This window comes from Egretta garzetta, unplaced genomic scaffold (assembly GCF_000687185.1).
Source record: "Egretta garzetta isolate BGI_Z169 unplaced genomic scaffold, ASM68718v1 scaffold1159, whole genome shotgun sequence".
Lineage (NCBI taxonomy): Eukaryota > Metazoa > Chordata > Aves > Pelecaniformes > Ardeidae > Egretta > Egretta garzetta.
The window spans coordinates 48,994-69,832 of NW_009260789.1; the positions used below are offsets into that span (position 1 = coordinate 48,994).

Consider the following 20,839-nt stretch of genomic DNA (forward strand, 5'->3'; position numbering starts at 1 on the left):
CGGCAGGAACCACCAACGAATGATGATGCTCATCATTAAAGACAGGATCAGGCACACACAAAGTGGTTGCTGTGCGGAACGGCTTTAATTTGATGCCTACAAGTCAAGCAGAGTTGGTTAAAAATGGTTGCATTTGGGGGTTTCAGCTTTTTTCTGTTTGCAGTCCTTCGGGAGGCAGGACCTGTGGACAGTAAGTTAAATCCTCCTGCCAGAAGGCTTGCTCTTCTGAGTTTCACTTCACAAATCTTTTATGAGCAGTTCATGAAGTCCCATGAACCTGTGAGCCACAGGCTGAAAACTACTGTTAAATGTGGCTGGAAGCTGATGTAGTCCACAGGAGTTTCTATGGCACAAGGTCAGTGGACTGTCATTTTTCAGAGGAAGCATATATTAGTGATTCAAAGCACTCAAGAGGAACACCAAGTTCTTTTCTACTATTGTAATTATTTAAATACTTCTTCACAATCCTAATAATCTAAACCAATCAAGTCTTCTCTTAGTGTATACATGAAAACGAGCATCTTGAAAGGCTTGTGTATGTAAACCCTTTGTTTAATTTAACTGCGTACAATCTTAGCATTCCCTGTGAATCTGTTCTGGTAAAGAGGTTCAGAACTAAGTATCTTTTTTTTGGCTGGGAACTTTGCCACCTGCCTCAGCCAAAGCAGGCTTTTAATTTACTGATGCAGCCCAAGTACAGTTGTACACAGATCTTCTGAGGAGAGCAAGCATTGTAGTGTACCTGGACTTTAGTAAAGCCTTTGACACCATTGCCCACAGCATTCTGCTGAAGAAACTGGCTGCCCATGGCCTGGACATTAGGAAAAATGTCTTCTTCAAAAGGATTGTCAAGCATTGGAACGGGCTGCCCAGGGAAAGGGTCAAGTCCCCATCCGGGGAGACAAGGTGCTTAGGTACAGTCGGGCTTGATGATCTTAAAGGTCTTTCCCAACCAAATGATTCTGTGATTCATTGTCTGCATTATGAAAGCTCAGAGAAATACAAATCCTCTTATTTAAGCAGAGAGAACATCACTAAACAATAGTTAACTAAAGCAATGCTCTAAATAACGATGGATCATAAAAGAAACTCACCATCCTCATGCAATTCAGTTCCTTGCAGCTCACCATAACCAGCCTCCTGAACGGGGAAATAGTACTGTACATAGCAGTCAGCCTCTCCCCAGACAGTGGACTGTAAGGGAGTGAGTCCTTTCATGCTCTCCACATGGATCTCAAACACGTGCTCCATCAGGGCTTCCCCTTCTTGGTCTAACTGCTAATAAAACAAAGGAAGTCCACACGGAAGAGACTTTAAGAAACAACATACAGGAGGATTGGAGACATGAGATTCTAAGAAGCCTGACAGGGGGAGATCAGAACCACTATCTGCTATTTTCTCTTTAAAGTTCACAAAAACCTTGAAAGCAAGGTTTGGGGTTTTTTTCCTGAAAAATCAAAATACTTTTTTTTTTTTCCTGCAAAGCAAAAAACCACAGCACATAAAAAGCATGAAAGTTCATATATATCCAACTCAAAGGTAGTGGCAGAACCCATATGGTACAGAATAAAGCTGTGAGAGTTAGGATTTTGTAGATTTTTTTTTTTTTTTTTCTGCACTTGTCATGTAGTTTGAAGCAGTGGCTATGCAGAGCAGTAAAAAGGGCAATAATATCAAAACTGGTGAGGGAAAGCGGTTAAGAAAAGAGTACAAACAATCTAATTCTGCAAAGAATGTGATCATTTGTAAAAAAAATTGGCTACAACCTCAAAAGAGATGTGGGATCATTGGTCTGCTAGTGAACCCACTGGGAAAATCCTTTTCATGTGTCCCTAACAACAAGAATGGGAATTTATTGAGCAATACCGTTGTGGGCTTTGTGGGAGGAGGGTCCAGAGAGTGGGAAGGGCGCTGCGTGACGGGAGGCACCATTCCTTCTTCATTTTTGAGCCTTTGCAGTGCCACTATTTGATCAGCTGACCCCATCGCCAGAATGACCCTCAGGCTTCCTCTCCTACTGCCAGTAAAAACATCTATCACAGGCATATAGCTGTCCACAGCAACCACTGGGTACTGAGCTTGAAGAAGCAGGTGGGAAATCTTTGGATCTCTAGGATAGATTAAAACAAACAAACAAACAAACCCAAAAGCCCCAGCATGAGAATGAGCCGTCTGAATACGAACATGATCACACAAAGCTCATTTTAGATGGGACTTACAATGCAGCTAGAAACCAATCTATTTCCATTCCTTCCAAATCCATCTCAATTACATTAGTCTTCACAAAGGACAGATCCATGAGCTATTTTCAGCAATGAGAAAGCCCAGCTCTCCAAAAACTAACATGGCCTTAGCTGTAAGCCAGCCTAGAAATCTGTGAGCGAGGTGATGAACTGGAACAAGACTCCTATTAATAGACTGCGGCCACATTACAGTTTTATGAGGCAGTTCTGTGCCTTTGGGGATGGACTTGGGCAGGAAGAAAAGAAGGAACAGGGACAGTCTCCCAGAAAAATGTAGAAACCTCTAATAATACACAGAAGATACATACAAGTAAACTACAGTGGATTGCCGAAAAAAAATCATACAAAAGACACGCTAATAATTAACAAAGTAGGGGCCAGTCAGTTCCAGCACCATCTGATTTCCACCTATCACTAGTCTGACCAAAATAAAAGGAATTAATTAATCCTTTGCATTAGAAAGAATATCTTCTGTCCAGTATTTCTGTTAATTTAAATTGCTTTAAGCAGGTGTATTACTTGACTGAACAAGAAGCCAAAACATTAAACCAAAAAGAACAAAGAGCTCTGGAGAGACCCATTGGGTAAGGCGACAATTAAAACATGAAGTATTTAGAGACCTTTTTGACACCACAGGGATCATCCTGCGCTGTGCAAACTGACAGCATCCCTAGCAATGGGATCTATGCAGAGGATAATCAGGAACAAAATCACTCCGTCAGTCGTAACCTCAGAAAATCACCAATGGAAAGCCACGCGGACTTGTTCCGTGCAGTCACTTTGATCTCTTATAGTTTTACTCTTCCACAGGACCATGAGTCACCCTGGCTCCAAACCTGACGGAGCACAGTGTCTTTATTTCTCCCAGTCTACTTGTATTTCTGTACGAGGACCTTGGAACTTATCCATACGCTGCCCAGTGTAGGAAGGCGCCAGAGGGAGCTTGGCAGGACAAAAATGCCTTTTGCTATAATTAAGAACCCTCCCATACAAACGCCAGACACCATCCTTCCCTTCTTTCACTGAGCATCAGTTAGGATATATCCCAACCCAATAAAATATGGAACAAAGGTGTTTACTTGAACGAGATGTAGAACTGATGCAGAGGAAGTTTCACTAATCCCAGCAGTCTGTCACAGCCAGGGCTTCCCAACCTGTTCCACGCTTCGATAATCATGACGTTGTTCTTCAGCCGCTCCAAGTGTTTGGAAGTCAATGAAAAAGGCATCACCTGGAAGAGTTTACCACAGAACTAGTACACAGAATACACTGGAGGCTCTTTGCTAAGTACAGGGCGTTCTGCAAACGCTACATTATTCCACTCTACAGAATCGTGCTCTTTAGCAACAGAAATTAAAAATGAATTAATTACAAATTGCCTAACAAGTTTCAGAAAATTGGTCGGCTTGGAAAAGAGCTAGCCAGGAAAAGAAACACAATTCAGATAAATTTTAACGTAAAATCATATGCTATCTTAGAAAAACATTGCTTTTATCTTTAAATGCCTGATTACTAAACAACAGATAAATTGTTTCAGACGCCTTTTGCTATGTTTTTGCATTTCACTCTTTCAGCTGAAGACTGAGGAGTCTCACAAATCACTAGGTATTGTTAAAAGTAAAACAACTGCATTTGAGCATCCTGACATTTCCAAAGGAAAACGTCAATAAAAAATTTACAAATTCATAATGCTATCAAATGCCTGAAATTCTGCTGTTTGCCGGGGAGGGCTCTGGCCCATATTAGGCCAGTAACACACACTTCTGTGCTGGTACATTCATTGAGAAGAAAAAGAACACCGAGTAATGAAACAAACCAAAAAATTCCACATCTGCGTATGAGGATGCCACCGATATGTTTTCTTGCCAAAACAGAAGAAAGGAGAAGTCAACTTTTTTAAAGTTTTAACCTCAACTTTTCTTCTGTACTTCAAAAGTCTCGTTTATTATTCGGATGATTCAAGGAACTGCATTTCCAGCTGTGCATTGCAGCCAAAACAATACTGAAAATACTTTTAATCACAGCATCATAGAATCATTTAGGTTGGAAAAGACCTTTAAGATCATCAAGCCCAACCATTCCCCTAACCCTGCCATCCCACCACTAAACCCTGGCCCTAAGCACCTCGTCTGCCTGGCTTTTAAATCCCTCCAGGGATGGGGACACGACCCTTTCACTGGGCAGCCCCTTCCAGTGCTTGACAACCCTTTCAGGGAAGAAATTTTTCCTAATGTCCAGCCTAAACCTGCCCTGGCACAGTATACTGGACAGAGCCAAGCAGAGAAGTTCCTACATATGTAAGAGATATTTATCTTTGAAATATGTTTGTCAGCATGGAACAGCACATTTCAGTGTTAAGTGCAAGGCTTGTGACTCGCCTGAGAAAAATTAAAGGCAGGTTGTGTTGTGCCCCATATGACAGCAGATCTCGTTGCCTCCTCGGTGCTCAGCAGCTTGCAGTTTAAATAGACGTTACAAGAACTGTGGAGCCCGTAGTCTTCAGCAACAAAATCCTTTCCATCAGGCACCATCAACAGCACGTGTAGTAATAACCCATCCTCTTCAGACGCAGTTATTTGTGTCATCAGGTTACGGGCTACAGAGGTCGGTACAGCCTGTGGTGGCTGCATGATGTTCATGCCAGCTGCTCCTGTCTTCTGCGAGTCCTCGTAGCTGTGAAGTTTCGAGCAGCGAGGGCTTTCTGCATTTACATCCATCTTGCTGGGCTCCTGGAATTCCAGCCGGGGACTTCTTACAGCGTGAGCTGGGACACGCTGCGCAGCTGTAGCTGACCTGGCAGCGGTGCGAGTGAAGTCTTTGTTGTCGGCTGCGAGCTCTAAGGACACCTGCATTGTGCAAGGCAAGGCGGGCCGATCAGAAGCCGTGCCCCATACAAAGACAAGAGACTGCAACATAAACTCAGGAAAATGCATTGTACTTTTTTGTTCAAGAACTGTGTTAGATCATCAGCCAGAAGGCTTACCTTTAGCCACATGCTGGTGACAAGCTACAACTGTTACTGCAAAATAAACTACATGCAGTTTTATCAACTAAAGCAGTAACTGATGTACAAACCCATACGATTACAGCTGAATAAAGGCAAAAATTAAAACCAATCACAAAGCTGACTGAAAAATGAACACCTACCTAGCCAAGGAGAAAAGTACTGTGAAAAAGTATCACAACTGTCATGTGCTCCACTTTGCTACAGCACTTGCTGCTTCAGAAAAATTAAGAAGAAGTCTTCCTCTCCAAATGTTTTCTTTCGCTGCTCTTTCACTTTTACATTCCCTGCTGATTTTAGCTGTCCCTAACTCCTCTCCCTTCCATGGGCTCCTTTTTCTCCCTAACGGTCTACATATTACATTGCATTTGTCTTCTTTCTTTCTGAGGTTGGGTTTTTTGGCTTTTGGTTTGGTTTTTAACGCTCTGTCCTGTGTTAGAATTGCCTGTCCATGTTGTCAAGATTTGCAAGAGATTCATGTGAATGAGAATGTGTGTGTAAAAGCAACGAAAGGAACATCAGAACAAGGGTTAAAGGAATCCCAAGTGTTAATTGCTACAGAGCATCACAGATCTGCTGGACTCATTCACATGACAAGACAGCAAGAAGGGGGGGGAACAAACTGAAGCCCAGAAGATAAGGTACCAGGATAAAGAGAAGGAGTGGAGCCATAAAATGCCCAAATAAGGAAAAAAAAAAGATCAGACTCAAGAATTTTGCCTATGACTTTGGAGGGATGAGACAAGATATTGCGGCAAAAGATCCCAAACAGCATCTAGTCCTGAAGGGTATAAAGAACATGTCCAAATATGAGGAGTTCAGGGCCATCTGTCAGAAAGAACCCAAGAAATGCAAAGTGGTCTCAATAGCTGACATCCCTCCTCCTCCATGCCCTGGCCAGAACAGCTGGACACACACGTATCGCTGACAGGCAGGTATTACACCGAGCAAGTGAAACCTAAGAGACAAGGCGACCAAAAATCAGTTTTCTTTAAGTATTAGCTTCCCCTTCCACAAGTTCTTGCATTGAACTTCGGTTCATTAATTCCCCACACCACCTCCTTCCACTTTTCTCCTCTCAGACCCTCTTCCACGCCATTCTCTCCTGCCCAACGCACCATTTCTCCTCTCTGCCTTCAATTAACTCCTCCCACACCTAACCCCTACATTTTACGTTTCACCCTTCTGCAGCTCCTCTACTGGCAGAGAACATCACTCATCCTGTGAATTACCAAGCGATGGAAGCAGTCCACGCTCACGTTCTCTGGGAATAATTTAGAAGCTCTGAATGTAAAATTCCCAATACTCCTTTAAAGCTGTCTATCCTCAGAACTGACAAGTGTCTCAAATGTGCTGGGGTGGTTTCTGTGAGAAGCTGCCAGAAGCTTTCCCTGTGTCCACCGCCAGCCAAGGCCAAGGCCAAGACCATCAGTGACAGTGGTAGCACCTCTGGGATAACATATTTAAGAAGGAAAAAACCCTGCTGTGGGACAGTAGCTGGAGAGAGAGAAGTGAGAGGATGTGAGAGAAAACAGCGCTGTAGACCCCCAGGTCAGTGCAGCAGGAAGGGAGGAGGTGCTCCAGGTGCTGGAGCAGAGTTTCCCCTGCAGCCTGTGATGAAGACCGTGGTGGGGCAGGCTGTCCCCCTGCAGCCCAGGGAAGCCCACGGGGGAGCAGATCTCCACCTGCAGCCTGGGGAGGACCCCACGCCGGAGCAAGGGGGTCCCCGAAGGAGGCTGTGACTCCATGGGAAGCCCACGCTGGAGCAGGCTCCTGGCAGGGCCTGTGGCCCCGTGGGGGAGGGATGGACCCATGCTGGAGCAGTTCGTGGAGGACTGTCTGCAGTGGGGAGAACCCCAGGCTGGAGCAGGGGAGGAATGTGAGGAGTCCTGCCCTGAGGAGGAAGGAGCAGCAGAGACAGCGTGTGAAGAACTGACCACAACCCCCATTGCCAGTCTCCCTGTGCAGCTCAGGGGGAGGAGGGAGAGAATTTGGGAGTGAAGTTGAACCTGGGAAGAAGGGAGGGGTGGGGGGAAGGTGTTTTAAGATTCAGGGGGTTTTTTTATGCTCTCCTACTCTCATTTGATTGGCAATAAATTAAACTGATTTCACCAAGCTGAGCCTGTTTTGCCCATGACGGTAACTGGTGAGTGATCTCCCCCTGTCCTCATCTTGACTCACGAGCCTTTCGATTGATTTTTCTCTCCCCTGTCCTGTTAAAGAGAGGAGTGACAGAGCAGCTTCACTGGGCACCCGGCATCCAGCCAGGGTCAACTCATCACACAAACCTTCATCTCCCAGGCTTGGCAAATTAAAACAAAGAGAGAAAAGAAAGAGGAGGAAAAATTTTAAGAAGAGAGAATACCCAGCCAAAATTAGTAACAACAGGTCATTTAACTCAAACCCTAGATGGTAAAACACATACCTTTAGTGGTCCAACCTGTGTCTGACCTCCCTCTTTTTCCACAGGTATTTCACAGCTGACAGTGAGCAACTCAGACTGAATAACCTTGCATAACTGAAGCGCTGCTGAGCCAACGGCCACTGGCTGAGGGCAGAAAAAGAATCCATTTTGGAAGATTTCTGTCAGGTTTAAAAAAAAACCTAAGGGCACATTGTGAAACAAAAGCCTATTCTGGGAAGCTGTGGCCAGCCACTCACCCTCCCCACTCCCATACCACTGGTTTTACCAATAGGGGGTTGTAGGAAATTTTCCCTTAGTTCTAATTTCAAGGATCACTCAGACAACAATATGGAAAATTCTCCTGGTACCTACAGTAAACAGTTCCAGGTTAATGCAAAGCCAAACACCCCAAATCCTAGGAACTGAGCAAAATTTCCACACCTAAATAAAAATTTCCATAGATCCTTAATGCAATTTATTGACCCACGAAACAAAGCTCCCATTAGAACCGATGGGCAGATATTGTTGGTGTTGAGTAAAACAAAGCGTAAGCTGAGTTAACACCTCTCGCTGACTTCATCACATGCAGACGATTATGCAAATATTTTTAGCCAAATGAAAAACACTTTTTTTGCCCCTCCATTTGCACAAGTTACATCACTTTCTCACACCTCATTCCCCTTGCCCTAGGCAGAGTAACGATATCAACTGCATCCACACGAACTCGTTCTATATGGCTAAAGGAGCTGTGTTCTCATTGAAGACGAATGCTCGTAATTGATCCAATACGCTTAAAGAGCAAGAGATCAATTTTAAAGATGAAGGAAAGACAATTTTTTTGGCCTGTCAGTCTTGAACTCAGAAGACCATTCAGCTGGGTGACGAGATGGAACAGCTAAGCTTATAATATCTGCACATAATGTCATTTCCCTTCATAATATCTGGCAACGGTCGATTAAGAAGTGGCTCAAGTCAAGCCACGTTATTTTGTCTGCTTTGCCTCTGATGGTTGAGATGGCGGCAACTGCGATGAAGCATTGCTGAAGACTTAGAAAAGCCACCACTGTCTGCATAAGTATTTGGAGGAAATAGAAATGCAAAGAATTTCTTCGCTTTTCAGTACACAAAGTATAAACAGCTTTTAACAAGTACCTTTTTCTGTGTGCTTTTTCTCATGTAGATTTTAAAAGCAAGGCCAGAGCTCCACCAGTGCTCTATCATCGTTCCACCGAAACGGACAGGGAACACAAACCGCTGCTGAAATTTCACCACTGCGAGGGAGACAGAGACTTGTGAGCTCTTAGCTGGATACGGAGCTAACCTGGCTTTTGAGCTTGATCAGGAAGAGAGGAATCTTCAGTTTCTGCAGAGAACGTGCAGGGTGAGTAGAGACACGTGAAGTTCAGAAGGCACGAGGGGAACGCGATGGCGCTTCTGAGAAGGATGGACAAACACACAGAGAGCATTTGCACATCTGCCAGAATCAGAGATCAAGCAAGGCTGGGAGCTGAAGGGGGAAGGGCTGTTGCTCACCTCACCAAGAATTTCTCGAGGTTTCAACCTATTAAATTATGTTACAACTCTGCAGGTAATTTATGTATTTTTTTGTTGTTGTTGCTCATAGGAGCAACAAATATTCAAAATTAACTGAGTATAAATAAACTTTCCCACAGAGATTGCTGTTACACACACAATCATTTAATTTTGCATTACTTATTAACACCAAGCCCCAAGTAAACCATTCTTCATTTTCCAAGGCCAGAAAATAGCAGGAGGGCAGCACGACAAAATTAATATTATAACGGCATCTAAAGGCTGCAGTTGATACCAAGTCTCTGTCATCCTAGCATGCAATAAGACTTCCCCTTCTTCAGTGGGAGAACCCTGTCTCATTTTGAGCAATATATTTCAAGACAGAGCTTGAGAGAGTCAAAGCTGAGCGGTAAGAATAATTGCAGGTTCAGGAGGAAAGTATCTGCAAGAAAAGACTGAATGAATTGGTGCTTAGTCTAGAAAAGAGAAGAATAAGGAGAAGCACAACAGTGTGGAAGCAGCATGCTTTGTATGATCACATTGCAAGTACCCTTGTGATGACAAAAACTCAGGTTAGACATAAGGAAACTTTTCCAACAGGAAGCGCAGCACTTCCACAGCTTGCCTGGGATGGCTAGGGAATTTTCCCATTGAGCGTCTTCAATAAATGAGATAAACAGCTCTCAGGAAAAATAACGGTACAGTGGCTTGACTTGACAGCTTCTTCAAATTATTTTCAGCCCTATTTAGTTTTCTAGGTTCCAAAGAGCTGGAATCTAACTACACAAGACAAAGTGTGGGAGGTTGTATTATTTTTGTGTTACAAAGGGCTGAGGTTCAGAAGAATTAGATGTTTTGTCTGGACACAAATGGAAAATATACACGAGAACTCAGAATTACCCCCGATCTCTCAAGTGCCACCCAGAAAGATGCAAAGCCAATGACCATATGGGAGTGGCATTTGAAAGTCACCCTGGAATTCCAGTTTCTGGGAAGTCTGGGCAGAGAGGATCTTGCTCATACAGCGTTCTCTGCTCACTGAGGAGAGAAACGCAACATAAATTGTTCTCAGGGATACAAACACTGGTGACTCAGTAAAGAGATTAATGTCTACTGATTCGAGCACAGGACTTGTCAAGATCTCTTGGATCCAGCAGACTCTCTGAGCTCTTGCAGATGTTACGTGACATACTTCAGCATCTGGAAAAATTATTTGATATATAAGTATATCTGATATTTCTAAAAGTACTTTATTATCTTCATACTGTTGCAGAAAGGATATTGGGTTTAGGTTGAAATGAAGGAAAGGGCTTACTGACCTGCTGTCATGTCCCTAGGAAAAGAGACGTGAAAACCCCAATATGAACACTTCTTGGAAGCAAAAACCCCAAAAAAATAGCTTGGCTTCCTTCTCCCTGAGAGGACCATTTCACTGCCTGCAGCGCAGCAACTCTGTTGGCAGAGGTGCCACCAATCATACTGTATTTTTCGGGCAGCAAAGCAAATACACAGAAAATGCTACTAAATAATTTCTAAGAGATGAAGGAGTCAACAAAACTAAATACAAGGGGGAAAAAGAATGCTCTTACCATCATCTGTGATTTTACTTGAAGCTATTCGAATTACTTCTGTTGTTATGGAGACCTGGCCTTTTTCATCCTTGGAGGCTCCCACAGGAAAGTGGTACTCAACGAAAAAGGTACTACGAATAAAAAAGTGACTGGATGATTACGATCCATCAAAAATCTAATGTACATAATGAAACTGAACGTAGCAGGCAAGTTACATATTCACAATTTATTAAGTTACTCTATTTTTTTAGACTAGTCGAACTACCTATTTTATGAATTGAAAGAATAGATTATGTATATGTCAAAAAAACCCCCCAAACAACAATCCCTTTTGTTTTCAATACACTGCCATGCACAAATTACATTTGTACCTCCCCAAAATCCCAGAAAAAGCACAGCCTGAAGTGAGCCCACATCAGGATAAATTAGAATCACAGAATCATAGAATCCCAGGTTGGAAGGGACCTCAAGGATCATCTGGTCCAACCTCTCTGGGCAAGAGCCCAGCCCAGACAAGATGGCCCAGCACCCTGTCCAGCTGAGGCTTGACAGTGTCCAGTGTGGCGGAGTCAACCCCTCCCCTGGGGAGATTATTCCAATGGGGGACTCTTCTCAAGGTGAAAAATTTCCCTCTCATGTTCAGTTGGAATCTTTTCAGGATCAACTTGTACCCATTCTCCCTTGTCTTTTCGATGTGACTCCTTCTGAAAAGGGAGTCTCCATCTTCTTTGTAGCCACCCCTTAGGTACTGGTACGTGGTGATGAGATCCCCTCTGAGCCTCCTTTTCTCAAGGCTGAACAAACCCAGCTCTCTCAGCCCATCCCCATACGGCTGAGAGAGGCTTCCCAGCCCTTGGATCATCTTGGTGGTGGCCCTGCTCTGGGCCCCCTCCTGCCTGTTCACACTTTTCACATCTCTAACTTTCAGAAATCTACAGTATACAGCTTCCTGAGCGGAGCAGAGAAATGGGAAGACCTCAGAAGCCTGGAGAGCTTAGGTAAGCTGGACTACGCAACAGACCTCAGAGAAATCTACCTCAAAGGCGCAAGTAACAAGCTGGTGAAAAACAATCTCCCTTACCACTTATTAACTGCTGCAGGCCTCGGAGGCTTCCCCGTTAAGCCTTTCTTCCTTGGTGTAAGCTGGATGCTCTCAGGAGGGATTTTTAAGCTTTCAATGATGACTCTGGCTAGGTGTATTCGCCCCAGCAATGCCAACCTGTCTGCACTCAAGGATGTGATACGAGCTGCTTCTGTGTGATCTTCTGGAGGAGCAAGTGGTCTAATAGGGGAGCAGCTGAAGAAATAAAAGTGAGAATCAGGACTACATGAACATTCTTAACACGACCACACGAAGCAAAAATTGTAGCTTGGTGGGATATTATTTAAATGCTACTCACAGTTCATTAAAATTCACATTTTTAATGTATTTTTTTACAACAAATTTGGTATTATCCATAACAGAAATCTTACAGTATCTAGGGTACATAACTGGGAAGGGGGGTGGGTGGGGGGAAATTGCACGTTCCCCACTCTTGAAGTTTTGAAAAAATCCTATGCACTCTAACTCTTCAAAAAGAAAAGCTTCCTTTAATGTCATACGCCAAAAAAAGGGGAGACGATACAGTTATACAAGTCACTGCTGCAGAAAAACAGTGACAGGATTTTTGTCATAATTTAAAAATCTCACTTGCATTTTATTTTTAAGGCTTAATTTGTAAAGGCTTTTGTGTTGGTACCTCTGGAGATATGAACTGTACCTGAATGTAAAAATAGCAGAATCTGTAACAAAAGTTTCAGAAATAATTGTTTGGAATCAAATTAATAATAAAAAAAAGGCATAAAACCTTAATACTAACTGGTATTGTACAAGTAAAGCTTGATAACTGGATTTTTAGGGACGCTCTTTTATTGGTTCTGTCATGGAAAAAAGGGAACACAATTTAGATGAGGTCAGAATGGAAGTTTATTTACTATAGCTATAGGAGAGAACACAAATCAGGAGAGAAGCAGACTCTGCTGATGTGAACTCTGTCCCTGTAAAGCAGATACAAATTTTATACACTTAGAGACATTGTGCAAGGACAGATAATAGGATGCGAGTTATTTCATATCTGCTACATACACAAGGCCACAGAACAGCGCAAAGCCCATCTGGAGTCTGCTTTTTCCAGCACAGGGACTAATTTCTCAGGAAGGTTACGCAGTGATTATTGTTTCAGGAGACAGGGCGAGAGTTCAGTCAAGGGGCCCGCTCAGGCCTCAGCGTTTCTGCTTCCACAATTCAAAACATTATTACTGGGCTTATTGCATTTTTTGGAAAACTCGTGATTTTAACTGATTGCATCTCAATAGTTTCTTTAACTGGATTTGATGATCTCAAAGGTCTTTTCTAACCTAAACAATTCTATGATTTAACAACATATAGCAGTTCCTGGGTGATGCTGATGCTCCATCGTTCCCAGAGATGCTATTAAAATTCCCCACCAAAACAGTTATTTGGTGAATTGTGTGGTAACGACAGAGCATGATAATATAGTGGGATTCTTGCCAATATAATGAGCAAGATGCTGCCAAACAAGTCACTAATGTAGCTATTTACCTGAGTTTAATATCTGTCACCTTCTGATCCTGATCAAAGGCATTAGAATCCTTCTGTGGATTCGTTGGATCAGCATTCTTGAGAGTTTCTGTCTTGGTTACTCTTTTGGAGGACTTAACGTCATCGTCACTGAGGAAATCGCTTAAACTGGAATCAGATTTCTGAAACAGAAATAATGCACATAAAATAAGAAGTTAATTATCATTGCCAAGAAAGAGACATAATGGTCATGAGAAATGAAGAAAAAAGAAAAACAACTTGCGGGTTGCATAATTCAAAAGGATTAAAATTGTATCAAAATTTCTCATAGAGGTTTAAAAAAAAAAAGTCTTCACGGACAACCCTCAATCGTAGGAATTTCCAAACTCACTGTTTGACTTTGTAGTCTTAATAGTATAATTTTAATAACATTTTTATTATTTTAATAATAGTTAATAGTATTTAAGCAATGTTCTCACAAGCTCCTCTATGATATTAATGCTTATTAAGCCTTACTAATACTGAAATCTCTAGGGTTGAGCATTTTTTTTGATGCAGATTTCTGATTCTCTTCACCTTAGGGACTAACCATTAAGAACCTTCCTTTTGTTCTCTACTTACAGGAGTCGTGTAAAAAAGACTCTCTAGCAGGCTCTGGTCGTAATGGGGATCATTGAGTTCACTGTCATAAACCTCACTCCCGAGAGAGAGAGAATCCAAAAGAGAACCCGTCCGATCCCAGAAATGCACAGGAGATAAATCAGCACTGTGGACACAAGAGAAAGAAATATAATTTAGTGTCGCAAGTTCTCCAGTCAATGGCTTCTGAATTCTGACAATGCTGTCTATTCTGTACTGGATTTGTGCTATATGGGCTCCAGACACAGCCATATTGTGCTTACGCAGCACTGTGCCCAACCTAATACACGTCTGTGACATGCAAATAAGAAAATTTGGTTGGACATCAGGAAAAATTTCTTCCCTGAAAGGAATTGGAATGGGCTGCCCAGGGAAGGGGTCAAGACCCCATCCCTGGAGGGATTTAAAAGCCGGGCAGACGAGGTGCTTAGGGCCAGGGTTTAGTGGTGGGATGGCAGGGTTAGGGGAATGGTTGGGCTTGATGATCTTAAAGGTCTTTTCCAACCTAAACAATTCTGTGATTCTATAAAATTGCCTAGTCAGATTTTTAATATCTCCAAAGCCGGAGATTCCACAACCTCTTCGGGCAACCTGTTCCAGTGCTTGATGACCCTCACCATAAAATATATCTATTAATACCTACCTATAATATTTATCCAGAAGTACATCATAACTTTTGTAATGCTTTAAGATACCAGTAATACTTAAGGACAGTTTACTTCAATAAAAAATAAACACGAACTATGTCTGAGTAGGTCAATATGAGTATCTTTAGAACATGGTTGGAGCAAGTTGGGTTTTGTTTGGTTTAAGGGTTTTCTATCTGTTCTGTGAGTTCAAAACCATTTTATGATCTGCAAACACTTCAGAGTCATCTAGCGATAAACCGCAGGGAAAAAATAAGTGCAGGGCACAAAACGTAGGAACTGCGATTTTGAACCACAGCTGACACAGAAGCTGTGTGCTTCATACCCCTGATTTGGATAAAGATAAGCTAAACATCATTTATACTCTTACTCCTCCTCACAAAATGAGAGAAAAAGGTCAATTTAATATTTGGAGAAAGACTAAAAATAACTATTGGATCTATTTTTAATTTATAGACTGCAAGTTCTTCAAAGAAGCACTGTATTTGTTTTACGTACTTCTTAACATTGCAGGGCACACCAGTTACAACTATTAAATAACTTAATCGCATCAAAGACTGTGGTTCATCTTTCTGACATAATTTTTACATCAAGGCACTTGGAGCTGTCTAGGTTGTCATCCATTAAAGTTGAATGCAAGCTGAGGTATAAAACACCCCCATCACTCGCACAAATGATTCACTGGTTCCATTTCCAGACATGTGGAGAACGTGAAGAGTCAAGAAGCATTTTTCAATATAAAATACTCAAATAAGGACAATTTTGTGGCAGTAACCCCCAGCGCATTACGCTCACCTGCCCAACAGTAACTGTATTGCTGTCTCTTCAGAGTTTAGGTCCAATTGCTGACCTGAAACTCCAGACGTGAAGAGGTTGGGATCTTTGGGAGCAGGCACAAAATTCGAGTTCAGGCTTTTTGGGCTCCTGGGTAACAGTGAGTGCAGCACAGAGAGCAGTAAAAGGAGAAAATAAAGATATTAAGGTACGTTCGAGATTAATCCATCAAAGATAAAAATCAAAGGTTATGGATAGCCTTCTCCAGTTGTAGCTTAATCTCTAGATACAAAAAAAATTCTGCAACCCTGTGATCTGCTGCCAGTCACATCCAAAATCCTACACTTTGTGATGTGTCACAGAATTGTAGAATCATTCAGGTCGGAAAAGGCCTTTAAGATCATCAAGTCCAACCATAAAGGTTGACCCAATCTTTCACTTTAAGCACAGCTGCTGCAAACAAGAGGAGAAGGGGCTGAGAGAGACAAGCAAGATGTTTATAAGTGATGTTCTATCAATTTTCCCTTCGAAGTCCAAAATAATCTACTTTTAAACAAATCAGAATAGTTTGAGCAGAAATCATTTTAATTGTGTTTGCAGTAGCATCACTGACTGTCAAAGACAAAGCCATTATTTTCTGGTTTATACTGGAACAAAAGGCATAAATCTTTTTTGAAAAATAAGGAATCGAAGTTTCTCCTGTAAAAAACATGCATTTGTCTTAATACTTCTAAACTTCACTTTCACTGAACTGAGAACATTTACTAAGCCTAGTACTAAACAAAATTGGGGTTAGAAGTTGGAAAGGCACAAACGCTTTGCTTTGTTTTCCAATCTGCTAAGAAAGATCACACGGAAGAAGATAACGACTACTAATCCTGAGTCCCTCATTGCTTAGGGCCAGGGTTTGGGGGTGGGATGGCAGGGGTAGGGGAACGGTTGGGCTGGCGGAGCTTAAAGGGCTTTGCCAACCTAAACGATTCTGTGATTCTATGATTCTAGCACAGTTATAGATGTAAATTTTCATGGGTATTTTGGCACCAAGAGATGCAAACTAGAATATGCAAATGTACTCAATTTATGTCACTAATTACTTACATTTCTTTGAAAACCTGTTCTCTGTGATCAAGTAACATTTCATTTGCTGTGTTCCTTACCATACCCTTATTTCCTTATTCAACGTTTAACATTTCCTTATCAAATAACTCTGTACTAAATACAAACATACTGTGAAATAGAATTAAAATCAGTGACTTAAATCAAGGCTTACTACGTGATGGTTAAAATCAATTCACAAAATGTAGGCTTTCATCCACAACTCAAAATTAATTTCCCATTTGAATGAGAATCCTAAAATAAATCACATGAATGTCAGTATTTGAAGTTTTCCTGGTAAGGTCTCAAAATTTATGGTTTGGAACTTAATATGATTTCCCCCTTTTCCAAGCTCACTTTGCTGGTGCTTTGAAATCATCTCTCTCTATAAAAGGAGGCACTTCATTCAGTTCAATCTCCATGTCCGGGCTGGACTTCATTGCAGAAACAACCATGGCATCACGGAGTTTATTGCCTTGATCTAAAAGAGCTGAGAAATAAGCAGAACTATTAAAACTCAGCATTCAAATGCAATTTAAAAGCAATGTGTAAACACAGTAAATGTGCCAGCTACAGTCAAGAAACTTCTGTTTTCTGCTGTTATAAAGAGATCTTGACATACTGAAGATTAAGTGCATACTATACACTGTAAACCAGACAGCACAGCTGGAGTGAGAGTAATCCTCCAGCAGTCTCATACTCAGAGCTGTACAAATATCTGCACATATCGAGTCAGGGATTAGAGGGGCATCATTAAGATACAGCAGCAAGATTAATTTATGGAAGAGTAGCTTGTCACCGTCGCATGTCTCAACAGCAGCTTTATTGTAGGTCTTCTCTGTAAACATAAAATAATAACTCAAAGGACAACACATCTGGAAGCGTGTCCTACTTTGATGCTAATTTGAATCCAGCCCAGCTGGCCTGTGATCTGAAAGGGATGGTAACAGGCAGGTGATGGAAAAGAAATAATTTTCCATCGGAAAATGCCAATGACATAGAAACCCTCCCGAGACCTATCTGAATGCGAGTGGCACCTTTGACAGGACATCTCAGAAGACACGTCAATGATTAAAGAGCCTGCAAAGCTGAGATGCTTTTTCTTTTACCCTTCCCAGTCAGAGCTCAGGCATTTTTTAGCCTGGAAAAAAAAGAGGCTGAGGGGAGCCCTCATCGCTGCCTACAACTGCCTGAGAGGAGGGGGGCGCCGGGGGGGTCGGGCTCTGCTCCCAGGGAAGGGGCACGGGGACGAAAAAAAGGGGATTTAACAGCCGGGCAGAGGCGGTGCTGAGGGCCAGGGTTTGGGGGTGGGATGGCAGGGGTAGGGGAACGGTTGGGCTCGATGATCCTAAAGGTCTGTTCCAACCTCAATGATTCTATGATTCTATACTATTCATGTTTTGCTTGATCTGGATACTGAAGCCACCTTCCAACAAGACTAAATCAGTCGTTTTTAAGTAAAGACCGTTTTGTCATAATTTTCTCTTTGAAATAATATAGCAAGAGCATGTGAAGTACCCCTTCTCCTTAAGTCTTTATCTCTAGATAGGCACCTGAAATATTATCAAGAGCTATTTGCTGTGAAACCTAAAAGATGATGCCAATTGTATACAAACCTGAAAGCAGGTCTTTCGTAGCTGGGTTATGCAAAGAGAGCACCCGCGTGTTTGCTCTAGCAGGTGCTTCAGGATCAGTGCTGGCGGGAAACGACACTTGCTGATTTGAAGGATTCACTTTCAAATGCTCATCTGGTAAAATCAGACGGCGATGAGAAGCAGAAGTGTCCTTTATGTTTTCAGAGTTCTCTTGAAAGAGCAAATGGTCCTTTCCTCTATTGAAAAATGAAGCATTATTTCAGTAACGACTAAAGTGGATCGGTAAAGGGATTCAAACCTCTTCAAATTCTCCCTAGCACCGCAGCTGCCCCCCTTCAGGACCTGCTCCAAAAAGAAACATGACATGTTATTTTAATGACTCCTTATCTTCCACTCGTACCATCAGAGACCGAAGTTGTAAATAAAAAATTTGTGGCACCTCTTGTGTCAGCTAGCATAGCTTGAACTAAGCCAACGCAGAATGCAAATTTATATCAGATGAAAAACTGTCCCTGTAAGCTCCAAAATGCTGAATGTTCTGGATTTCATATAAACGGCACATTCAAATAGATGAAGTGTTCCATAACTCAGAAGAGTATAGCCACTACTTAAAAAAAAGTGTGAACCGCAAAATAAACCAGATTTGGGGATAATAAACCAGTCATGGGGAAAAAAAAAGATACCTGGGAGTTGTGGCTCTGTTATTGTTAACGGACTCTTGGTCAGCAATTGTCACCCGTGTTTGCCTGGACTGCTGAGATGGAGCAAGAAACTGGGGCTTGCTACTTCCCTGAGCAGGAGGGGTATCTAAGCTTGCATCTGTGGTTGGGATAGAGCTGCTGGTGTCATACGACTCTGGCAGAGGTTCTAGAACTAGTGAGACCTGAAAGACAGAAAGTTAAAATAGTATTTTATCCTTTTCTTAATTAAGTGCAACGCACACTATTCAATTTTACATTTCACGCTATGGAAAACTGTTGCTTTTATATACAAAGTAATATTTATATCATCCAGTTATGTGACATCATAAAACTCAGACATATTTCAAAGACTTATTTCACATTCCATGTTTTCAGATCACGGGCAACTATCTTCCAGCATTAACTGTCCAGAGCCAGGGCTGCAAAACAGACCACCACCTTCTCAACCCTGGATTTCAAAATCTTCTACAATTTCAGCCCGCTGAGGCTGTGGAGAAGTGTTAGAACTGAGTATCTGCTTTTAAATTCACTCTTAAGACTTACTTCTCAGCGTAGAGACTACAAATTTTCTTTCTCAAGCTTGAACTACCAATGCCACACATCCTTCTGAACAAAACAGAGTCAACACCATCCGTCTTCATTTTTTATTTGCTACCTTAGTTCACGAATGCCTTGGATGGAGACCAGATCTGCAGTGTAGATGGCACAGCTTGACCCTGGCACCTGATTACACTGGCGTTACAGCAATATAATTTATAATAAAGAGCAAAGACGAAAGGACTACCTGCAGCTCTCCTAGTTTATCAGATGCTGGTGAAACTATGGTGAAAAACCCACTGATCGGACGGCTGGGAGACAGCTGGGACAGTCCGGTGATTTGCACTCTGCCGATTGGAAGATGGTCAACTTTGGTCATTACCTCCAGGACAAGTGCACCCATATCTGCAATAATAAAGAACAGCTTCAATTCAGTCTCACCCAACACGGTCACAATTAAACACAATTAAAACTCTTCTGTTCCAGTGACAGGGATGCTAGAGCTTAACATAAGATCATATAATGAAATTATGATAATGAGGCAGCAGGTAAAGAAGTGTTATACTGACGCTGAATTATGGTGAATAAGTATAGGTTACCACAAAAGGACTACTCATGGTAGGACAAGGGGTAATGGTTTTAAACTGAAAGATTAGGTTAGATATTAAGAAAGAAATTCTTTATGCTGAGGGTGGTGAAGCACTGGAACGGGTTGCCCAGAGAGGTGGTGGATGACCCATCCCCAGACACATCCCAGGTCAGGTTGGACGGGGCTGTGAGCAACCTGACTGGGTTGGAGATGTCCCTGCCCATGGCAGGGGGGTTGGACTTGGATGAGCTTAAAAGGTCCCTTCCAACCAAAACCATTCTATGAGGCACAAGAGCAGGCACAAGTTTTACTGACGGACTCTAGACATCAGCTTACATTAATTTCCTGCAGCTCTTTCAGCGAGGCACAAGAGCAGGCACAGGTTTTACAGACAGACTCTATCAGCTTACATTAATTTCCTGCAGCTCTTTCAGTAAATTAAGTCCCTCAATATCATTACAAGCTCATCTGAGTATCTTTTAATTCTTCACGCCCTTAGAACACGGAAAGGCGTCTTTAATGCGTAACACTAAAAGCCATCTCATTTCAAAACTGCAGGGACTACGGGAGACCTCAGTAGTTCACAGACCCGAGCGCTGAACCTGACTACTAGAGAGACAGATGTCAGCAAACCCAGGCTGAGATTAAAAGCCTCCCGAACGGGGAAAACGACCTAAAAAGCCAGAAGTGAAAACAGGACTGGGGTTAACTTGGTGGGTAAATAACTCCTCGGCCTCCCCGCAGCTCCGGCCCTACCTGTCAGGTAGGCAGCGAACTGCCTGGGCCCACAGCGGACGGCGTAGCGGGCGGTGGTTTTTCCCGCCGGTTGCCCGGGCCGGGAGGCGGGCTGGAAGACGGTGCCGTCGGAGGTCTCCCCCCACCACCTCAGGCGGACGAGGGCAGCGGCGGGGGGGGGGGGGGGGGGG

The 20,839-nt window shown here is 42.6% G+C and overlaps 1 protein-coding gene across 1 annotated transcript in view; it reads right to left on the minus strand.

Annotated features, from left to right (window-relative positions):
• C2CD3 (C2 domain containing 3 centriole elongation regulator) overlaps positions 1 to 20,839 on the minus strand; it is a 59,204-nt gene that overhangs the window by 34,059 nt on the left and 4,306 nt on the right. The window contains 18 exon segments of the mRNA XM_035901788.1: position 1; positions 3 to 96; positions 1,095 to 1,278; positions 1,867 to 2,110; positions 3,323 to 3,474; positions 4,622 to 5,089; positions 7,673 to 7,795; positions 8,804 to 8,922; positions 10,774 to 10,886; positions 11,837 to 12,052; positions 13,358 to 13,518; positions 13,958 to 14,102; positions 15,418 to 15,546; positions 16,849 to 16,981; positions 18,108 to 18,322; positions 18,770 to 18,969; positions 19,572 to 19,729; positions 20,670 to 20,831. The exon segment at position 1 is cut by the window's left edge and continues 56 nt beyond it. Coding sequence (XP_035757681.1) covers position 1; positions 3 to 96; positions 1,095 to 1,278; positions 1,867 to 2,110; positions 3,323 to 3,474; positions 4,622 to 5,089; positions 7,673 to 7,795; positions 8,804 to 8,922; positions 10,774 to 10,886; positions 11,837 to 12,052; positions 13,358 to 13,518; positions 13,958 to 14,102; positions 15,418 to 15,546; positions 16,849 to 16,981; positions 18,108 to 18,322; positions 18,770 to 18,969; positions 19,572 to 19,729; positions 20,670 to 20,831 — 3,017 coding nt within the window.